This window comes from Pan troglodytes, chromosome X (assembly GCF_028858775.2).
Source record: "Pan troglodytes isolate AG18354 chromosome X, NHGRI_mPanTro3-v2.0_pri, whole genome shotgun sequence".
NCBI classification, from domain to species: Eukaryota; Metazoa; Chordata; class Mammalia; order Primates; family Hominidae; genus Pan; species Pan troglodytes.
The window spans coordinates 67,836,878-67,846,808 of NC_072421.2; the positions used below are offsets into that span (position 1 = coordinate 67,836,878).

At 48.0% G+C, this 9,931-nt stretch overlaps 1 protein-coding gene across 1 annotated transcript; it reads right to left on the bottom strand.

Moving 5' to 3' along the window:
• Window positions 1-1,539: 1,539 nt before the first annotated feature.
• AWAT2 (acyl-CoA wax alcohol acyltransferase 2) lies at window positions 1,540-9,720 on the bottom strand. Its single transcript, XM_016942825.3, has 7 exons — window positions 9,636-9,720; window positions 4,134-4,244; window positions 3,708-3,778; window positions 3,263-3,467; window positions 2,854-3,028; window positions 1,973-2,172; window positions 1,540-1,748 (listed from the first exon to the last, which is right to left on the bottom strand). The coding sequence occupies exons 1-7, from the start codon at window positions 9,718-9,720 to the stop codon at window positions 1,594-1,596; spliced, it is 1,002 nt and encodes a 333-aa protein (XP_016798314.2). The 3' UTR covers window positions 1,540-1,593.
• Window positions 9,721-9,931: the final 211 nt, after the last annotated feature.

A 9,931-nucleotide genomic window follows, 5' to 3' on the forward strand; every position in this document is an offset into this window, starting at 1 on the left:
TCCATCCATCCTGAGCCAAAATCAGTAAGGAAGAGGCTCACATGAAAAAGACCAGATTGCAGCTCAAGAACACATAGCTCAAGAGAGGTCTTGCGCTTTTCACAACCCCAGCAGCCTTTCCCCCAGCCCCCCGCCAATCTTTTGGCTTCCCTGGGCCCGCCCCTGTGCCATCGTATAGGTGGAACAATGTGCACATAGCAGACCACGACAAACCTGCAATGGCCAGGTGTGCATGGGCTGGGTGTTGGAGCCCAGGCTGGTCCTATGGCCACCTTAGAGGTTTGTTTGTTTGTTTTTTAAGGAAACCAGTCACAGGAAAGCTACAGACTGTTTAAAAACACTTTATGGAAGCTCAGGGAAAACGTAATCTCTGGCACAAGAAGTAACAAAGACAGCAGAAAAGCAGAAGCATGTCTTTGGCCACTGTATACAAATCATCACATGAGGCAGGCACCCAGGATAGAGGCAGCAGCTCACACTGCAGTAAACACGCAGGATGTTGTAGACCAAATTGACGAACGTAATGCAGGTAAATCACTGGACCAAATGGCACCCAGCCAAGAGGGATGGAATGAGAGGGATGTGAGCCAAATTTTGTAGCCTGTCATTGCAACAGCCATTAGACCAAGAGTCTGAGAGACTTGCCATTCAGAAGGAGAGTTCTTTATGGCTGCTAAAAGCCAGGCGCCTCATTTTCATCCTGAGCAGGCTGGCTGACTCTCAAACAAAGGCCAGAATTATAGGGCCACACAAGTATAGGCAAGTTGCTGAGGGAATGACAGAGAAAATTAGGCCTGAGCCCAACCCATTCTGTTACAGCTTTGTGAGGCAGAAACTGAGTGAGGGCTAGTGGGTAGCAGAGGGTATTTCGGGCGTTGTTTGCTCAGGGACAGGAAATGGGTAAAATGGTTGGAGAAGAAAATGGTTGGTGTAGCTCTCCAGTTTACAAAGTTCAATCACATCCAATATTGTTTGATCTTCCCAACAGCCTTTGAGGTAAGCAAGAGACAGATTGTTAGTCTCATTTTATAGATGAAGAAAGGAGGCTCAGAGGTGACTGATTGCCCCAAAGTCACATGGCTTAAAGTTGGTGGAGCTTAAACTCAAAGCCCACTGGCTCTCAAGGTCCCAGTCCTACTCCTGTAGGAAGCAGGACTCAATGCCAGAAGATGGGGCTCAATGCCGGGAGATGGGGCTGTTTGACAGCTAGAGAAGGAGAGACATGCATCCCAGAGCCTTCAAAACAGAGTAGTTGGTGCACACGCAGTTATCAGAAGATGGGCTTTTTATTTTGTCCATTGTTTTCCTCAATGCTGGCACCAAAGTGCCGTCAGGGCACCTCTCCCCTAGGCTCTTCCCTGTTTCTTGGGACTATCTCACCAGTAGCTGCAAAGAAAGGGCAGAAAAGAGCTGGAAGGAAAAAAAATGAGGTGGGAAAAGGAGTGCAGAAAACAAGCAAATGAACAAACAGCCCCTCCCCATAAGGAGGACTGGTCAAATCAGGAGCGGGAGCCTGATAGGTGACTTTTGTCCTCCTGTTCTCTGGGTCCATCCATACCTTCCAGCCAGGGTGAAGGCTACTGGGGATGTCTGTCAAATTATCTCCAGCTCCTGGGTCTCTGAGATACCAAACTTGGTCTTATGCTGGTCAAACAGTTTACGTAGGGCATCAATATAGAGTGTGTGATATTTAGCCACGATCTCCTGGCTTGGATTCTCAATCTTGGGCATTGGTAGAGGCTCCCCGACTGCCAGGGGAGACAGTGAAGGAAAAGGGAAAAGCATCAGAATAGCTCATTCCTCAGAATGGGCCCCAGGCTTCAAGCCCAGACTCTTCCCCATCCTCACCTCAAAAAGCTGCCACTCATCCCAGCCAGCCTCCCTGCCTCTGAGCAGAGTCAGAGCTGAGGTTCAGCCTCAGAGCTAGATCCTGTGTCCTAGACTCAGGCTGCCAGCAGAAACGCCCACTCACCGATGGTGGTTACAGGCCGACTATAGGGCAGAAGGCCCCAGGAGTTCTTGGTGAAGCCACGTCCATAGAAAGCACAAGGGTAGATGTGTACCATGCTCTGGAACCACTTCTGGAAGCGGTTGACAAAGCCACCAGGAGTGAAAATGTGCTGATCATAGAGGTCCGTCTCCCCAAAGGCATAGGCAGGTATTAGAGGCACCCTGCAGAGCAAAAGCATATCCTCTGAAGCCCAGAAAGGTAGGGACCTTGTCGAATGCCAGACACGCTGACGGCCCATGATCCCTGGGTCTGCCTACAGGCTTCTCAGACCCCAGTCCAGCTGTGCCTAGGTCCAAGTTGAGTGTGGGGGCTCCATGGCCTACCCCTGGCTGCCTGTGGGAGCAAAGCAGCAGTAAGCTAAAGAAGGAGGCAAGCCCAGACCCTCCTGGGAACCCCTGGGTCTGAAACGCTGGAAAGTAAGACCCAAGGGCCATGCCAGTTGATTTTCTTCACTTTAACACAAGCTAAGCTTGGCTCTCTCTGAGACAGGGTTGTTGCCAGTCCCCTTGTATAGAGGGGCCGGCCCAGATGAGAGGCTGGTGTGAGGGAGAACAGGCTCAGGGCTGGCCCTCTGCCCATTCTGCTTCAGCAGAAATGCCTCCAGGACCTGGCCCCAGCTCTTCAACCCAGAGGTGGCTTTCCTCCTCCCTCTTTTTTTTTTTAACTTATTTATTTTTTTAATTCACAAATAAAACTTCTCTTTCTGATGACCATAGTTCATAAGAATGTATTGTATACTTCCTCCTCTCTCTGTGGATGTCCTTTCATCAAAACCCCCTCTTCTTCTTTCCCTGCAACACTTTTGGATCCCTTCCGCCAGCCTGGACTGGAGCTGTCCTTACCCATGCTGAAGGGCCATGCGCACAAAGCCAGACCGGTTCTTCAACACCAGGGTAGAAGAACCTGGCAGGCTGTATCTGCACTCAGCCAGTCCACCAATCACCACAATGACCATGTTGCCTGTGCCTTTATGAGTCAGCAGAAAGTCAATGGAGGATCGACTCACAGAGCAGGCCCCTGGTGGATAGAAAAAGCCAAACAGCCACTGGTCACTTCCCAAACCCCTACATTTCCTTTCTACTGCTTCAAAGGAGGGGGAGTGCAAGGAGCCTAACATCAGGCAGGTGAGCCTATGATAGCTGTTTCACACCAGAGGGGATCGGGAGCTGGCCTTGCTCTCACGCATCCCCCTACAATTCTCCCTTGGGGAGCCATTTTTTCTTTGGCTTTGTGTCCTAGGAGCCAACTTACCTGTAGACATTACATATTCTCTGAGGAAAGGCATCCAGAAAAAGGCTCCCAGTGTGAGTATGTAAGGGGTGATGCCAGGAAATATCTTGGAGAAGCCTGAGGCCTCTGTGGCAAAGTGGCCAAACCATCCATGGGCAAAGAGCCCATGAGGGTGGCAGACGAGGATGTAGTTGCGGCTGGGGCAGATGTCATGAGTCTTCAGAAGCTGCGGAAGAAAGTAGAATCAGGAGGGCTATTCCCAGGGTAGAGAACTTCTCTTTTGGGCAGAGATCTGAAAGAAGGACTGCTAGGTCTAGCCATGCAGGTTGCCCAATGTGCAACTCCAGGGGGCGTCATTCTCAAGAGCCTCAATGTGGATGGCGCCCTCCACCCCTAGCCTGACCCAACTGCTAGCACTGAAGTCAGGGCTGGACCTGGGCCTGAGTGGGGACCTGGGGCTACTGACCTTGAGAGGGAAATAATCGCTGTAGTGTTTCCACAGGCGCCAGTGCCTCACACAGGTAAACCGGCGGCCGCCTGAAAACAGAGGCAATGCAGCCAAGCTTTGTCCATTCCCACTGTGGGCCTGCCCCAGGGTGCTCTCACCCCCTGCTGTTTCCTGGCCTCTTAAGTGGCAACCAAGGTGGGCATATCAGGGCAATTTAGGACAGGCCTAGCTTCTGCTTCACTAGCTGCCCCTCCCCTAACCCACTCCAGTTCTGATCTGGGCCTTTCTACCACCTTAAAAGGACCCCTTCCCTCAGCCTCTCTAGCCCAGGGAGGGACAGGCTAAAGGGCTGTCTGGGAATTGGCCAGAGCCTCTCAGGATTGTGATGAGAGAAGGGGAAAGAGCATGTGGCATGTGGCAACACAGCACCAGCAGGATGCTTACCTCGCTGAGGGGTCTTCCAGTCAAAAGCCAGCCAGGTAAGAATAAGCACAGTGACAGGCCAGTATGGTGTGAACACCACCAGGTAGAGGTTGACAGCAATCACAGTGGTTGCTGCAGGAAGCCCAGACCAGAGTTAATGAATTTCAAGCAGTCCCTCACACTTACCCTCTCTCCGGAGTTCTGTCCACCCCAAGGTCACATGCACTCTCTCTCACCCATACCCACTCAACACTCTCACTTCTTCACCCCAGCACCTGGCCCATCTGCCCATGTCCCCAGCCCCCTCTTCTATCTGGCCTTGGGAACCCGATTCAGGTCTAGAAGGGAAGGTGTCTTCTTCCCCAGCTGAGCTGAATTCACACTGTAAGCCCTCTCCTCTCTGGGCCCTGCTCCAGCACTGCACTGGGCTCTGCCTGCAGTGTGGTCAATGGCAGTGAGCCAGCGGTGGGCCACCAGAGGTGGGGAATCCTGGAACAGTTTTCCTCCAATTCACGTCCTCCTCTCCAAATCTTCTCTCTGAGGCATTAGTTAAGGGAATACCAGGGAAAGCAAAGACCCATCTTCAGCCCGGTTGGGAGCACACCAGATGGCAAACAAAGAAAAATACAAACCAGAATAGAATAAGGTACTGGGCTGTATTAAGTTCCAGTAAGATAGGAACACTGTAGGTTAGCATGGTTAGGAAGAGTTACTAGAGATGAGTCATAGGGAGCCACACTCAGAATTACTACTGGACTCAGTTTTTAAGGCAGCTGTAAGTAAGATTATTTGGGAAAGTGGGTCAGTAAAAGGTTGGAAAAGACAGAGAACATTTCTAATTGAACATTGCAGATTGAACACAAGTTTTTGCCTTGACTTCTTGCTGGAGCTCCATGAAAATTATCATTAAAATGTTTTTTAAAGTGTAGATCCACAAGGAGAAAGAGAATTAATGAGATGCCAACAGCAGATAAGAGATATTAGCAATACATTTCCATGTAGGAAAGCAGATGGAAGAGTGGGTAACTGACTTAGAACAAAAAAATTAAAATCTAGTTACCTGCAAGGGGGATGCCTACAAGATGTGAGCCTATTTGCACTGGAGGATCTAGGAAAGACTCAGAATTTGGAGGCATCAGGTGCCACAAGAGGCAGGGATGAGGCACAGGGCTAGAAAAACTGGAGGATTGGTTGAAAGTCTGCCAAGGAATTAGAACCCCAGGTTCCCTCTCCTCCCCTACACAACTGGATGATGGGAGGATTGTTCCCAAAAAAATTGAACCAAACAGACTCTAGACTCAAATACTTACACTAGACACAGCTAAGATATTATATATGCAGCCAAATTATTAATCAAGTATAGAAGTGGAATAAAGGTAATTTCAGATGCACACCGTCTCAGATAATTGGTCTCCCATGCTCCTGTCTCAGAAAACTACTGGAGAATGTGCTTCACCAAAATGAGGGAGTAAACCAAGAAAGAGGAAGGCATAGAATCCAGGAAAAAAAGGACCCAACAAAGGAGGGCAGCAAGCAGGGCCAGGGATAGGGAGAGGTGAGCAAGGTGCCCAGGGCACAACATTGAGCAAGACACTAACTCTCAGGTCATGCATGTACTGGCCCATCACTTGCACAGCCCTGAGAGTGAGCACCTTCTTAAATTTTGCACCCAAGGTGTCTCAAGGGCCCTGGAGGTGACAGCTGTGCATGAGGCCAAATTGTAACAGGAAGACACCAGGCTCCAGCAGCGATGTTCTAAAGGAAATAAAAGGATGGGGGGACTTAGATTCTTGTTGCATTTGCCTGTACTGAGAGATTGACATGTCTGCAGAGATTCAGAGGGTGAATTCATGATAACTAATAGATTTCTAATAGATAATAAAAGAAATGTAAAATGAAGCAATTAACTACAATTCATTTCAGTTTACGGTATGAGTAAGGCTACAACTAGACTTTCTGAATGAAATGAACGATTTTTCTAATACTTTGTGGTAAGAAACCCACCCCCTATATGGCTTTAGGATGCTTCACTATGAAATGTTAAATTTGTGTGTCTGTTTCAAGACCACTGTACTCAATTTTTTTTTTTTTTTGGACGGACTCTCACTCTGTCACCTAGGTTGGAGGGCAGTGCCATGATCTCAGCTCACTGCAACTTCCGCCTCCCGGGTTCAAGCAGTTCTTGTGCCTCAACCTCCCCAGTAGCTAGGATTACAGGTGCACGCCACCATGCCTGGCTGATTTTTGTATCTTTAGCAGAGACGGGGTTTCACCATGTTGGCCAGGCTGGTCTCAAACTCCTGACCTCAAGTGATCCACCCACCTCAGCTTCCCAAAGTGCTAGGATTATAGACGTGAGCCGCTGCCACCGACGTACTCAATAATTTTATCTGTGAATTCTAGAGTCTGTGAAGCTTTTTATGTAACAGTTTTCTACCCAATATTTCATAGGGAGCATTCACAACTGTGCTTCCTCTTTTCTAGTCTCAACGGTTTCTTTTTCCAGAAAAACTTTGAAATTATTTTGTCAAATTGCAATGATGATACTTCTAGGATTGGAATTAGGTATTTTTAATCCTTATGTTAAGTAGAAAAAGTTTTATTTCTATAAAATATTTAGTACTTAAGATTCAAAAATTGATTTTAAAATATTACACTAAAAAATAAAATAAAATAATAAAATAAAATAAAATGAGGCAATTATTAACTTCAGGGAAAACAGGAAATTCCATGGGAAAGGAAATATAATCTTGGTGACTAAATAGCTCAATTATGAATCATATTTTCTAGTCATAGGCATTTAACCAAAACCTGTGCTATAACAATTTTGGGAGGATGGGGGAAGAGGAAGTTCTAGTGATAGTGTGCACAGCCAAATTCTCATCTTCCATATTAGGAAGTCAATAGACAATGTCTAAAATTGTTACATCAGCAAATAATAAGATTTAGAAATATGGAAGTAAATTCCAGAAGAAAGAACCAACAAAGTTGAAAAGCACTGCCTTGGGAAAGAGAATTAAGGGTAGAGCAAAGGCCAGCAGTTCTAGGGTTTTGATAAGTGCCATATGACACTACTGACTTTTTTGAGAAGTAAAGAGAGGCATGGGTCTGGTCCAGAGGACACCTCCCAGTTTCCTTTAGGCTCTGCTCAAACCTAGGCAGTGCTGGGGACATCTTGTAAGTGTGGCCTCAGGTGGGGTGCCCTGTGATGTGATGAATCTTGGATCTGCCACTTACTGTGTGTGACCAAAGACGTTGCTGAACCTCAGTTCCTCATCTGCAAGATGGGAACTAAAATACCAATATCTGCACTATTTCCCTCACTTATTGGGAGGGCCTTCTCTCAAGGCCTTTAGGGTCCAGACGGATTCAATTGCACTCCTAGAGTGAAGAGCTGAGAGGCCTCCGAAGGGCCATTGCCCCACTTGCCCTATGTGAGCTAGTGAGGAAGGGGCAAACGCCTGCAGCCCATATCTGCTGCCAGGACCGAGAGCTCTTCTGCCTGCCCTCTCTGTACCTCTTAGTATACCCCGAAGTCAAACTCCAGTTAAGAGTCCTCTGAGTCCATTTTGTCCCTGGACTCATCCCCTTTCAGCCACTCTCCTCCTTAACCCTTCTCTGCCCCACCTGCCCCCCTGCCAGCTCACACTGGGACCTGATCCCTCAGTCTTGCTTCCTCCATTTCTCCCGTGCCCCACCCCCCATCTTCAAGTCCTATTCATTCTACTCCAATTTCTTGAACCTCCCCTCTTCTTTCCTCTTCTCTGCATCACCATCACTACCGGCCTGGTCCAAATTACCGCCATCTGGATTATTGCAACAGCCTCCTACCTGGCATTGCCCCTTCCACTTCTATCTTCCTATAATCAGTTGACTTCACAGAGCTAGAGTAATCTCTGATGCCATCACCCTGTGTCAGTCTCCCTCATGGCTCCACATGGCTCTCAAAAAAAGTCCAAACTCCTTCCCATGGTTTACAAAGCCCTACACAATCTGTCCCCTGCCTGTTTCTCCAGTCTCTTCCTTCTTCCCTCTCTTGTTTGTTCATTCATTCATTCAATAAATATATATCGAGCACCAATTCTGTGCTTCTCACCCTCCACCTCACTTAACCACTGGCAGCTCCTTGAATGCATTATGTGCCCTTTGCCATCCTAGCTTTTCCATGTGTTGCCCACTCTCTGCCCCAAATGCTCTTCCTTTCTTCACCTATTTCCTATTTGTCCTTCAAGAGTCAACTCAAATTCAAGAGAAAAATGGGCAGAGGTCATAAATGGGCAGTTAACAGAAAAAGAAATACTAATTGCTGATAAACATGAAAAGATGCTCAATCTCATCAGTAATTAAGGACGTTCAAAATGAGGCGACAGCTCGTGGTTTCTTGCCTATCAGTTCTGGGTGGAGGTAGTAAGGACTGTGGATGAGTTCTCCATTCACTTTCCCTCCCATGCTGTGGTAATCCCTCAAGCCCCATTTTGCAGCGACACAATTTGGTGGTGCCTCCGTCAGCCTGAATATCAATGTCCACAGTGAGCGGTGACTCCCACCAACCTATGTTGGACATTCAGCATGAACAAGAAATAAACATTTGCTGGGTTAAGCCACTGAGATTTCAGGGTGAATTTATCAGCACGGCATACCTAGACCATCCTGATTAATACACCCTGAATGCTCCCACTTTGCAAATGAGGAAAACAAGACTCAGAAAGGATAAATACCTTGCTAAGAATTGCACAGATAGTAAGTAGTAGAACTGGAATTTGAAAACAGGTGAGGTGAGGTAAGGAACGCCCACCCTTCCTATTCACTGGCGTGCCTCTGTGCCAGCTCTGTGCACCAAGGCCTATCTGCATTCTTTATTCCTAGATAGCTTGCAAGGTCACTTAATTCATTTCCCTGACTCCAGCCAGTACTCACCCGAACCACTGGAAAGGCAAGAATGTTTTCCAGGACCCCTTCCCACAGTGATGATTTGTTTCAGCATTTAGAACACAGTGGCCAGCATAGAAATAACTTTCACAAAGTGTTTGTAGTGTAAGTGTTGGAAGACATGGATGGATAAATGGTCGAATTCCTCAGGATGAGGTTTCCAGAGCCTCGGTCTGCCACCTGACCCAACTGTCTCTCATTGGTGGTTTGCTTGAGTCCCTGTGATTGCAGCCAAGCCCTTTTCCTTGGCTAGCCTCAGTGGAACTGCTCCTCATCTTCCCAAAGAATGCCCTCTACACCCCAATGTAGACCCAGAAGGGCTCACACCTGCAGCAAAGTCCATGTGCATAGACGTGCATATACACACCCCTGCATAGGCACACACCCATATGCACACACACATGCCCACAGGGACACTCACAGATCCCACAAATACCATGGCCAGGTGGGTCAGGCCAGAGGCTGGTGTTACCAACCTTCCTGGTTTTACTGGAACAACCCTAGTTTGACCATTGAACATCCTGCAACCCTAAAATCCTTCAGTCTCAGGCAAGCCAGGATGGTTGGTCACCCTACCAAAGGCTGAAGACTCACTGATAAGCAAGGCACTGAAGGACCACTGGAAAACAGCAAAGACATCCAGGACAGTCTTGAGGTCCTTCTTAGAGGGCAAGAGCATTGTGCCCAGCGTCCCAGTGGCTCCAGGTAAGCACCGTTCAGCTGCCCAGCCCTGATTGCTCAGGAGTCTGTGATGTTTCCTCTCTTAATGTTTTCTTCCCCAGCCTCTGGCTAGCCTCCGCCCCTGTACCACCCCTCCACAGAATTACAGGACCACATAATGCCTCTGCTTTTCCAGTTCCTTCCAGCTGCCCACTCACCTGTACTTTTAA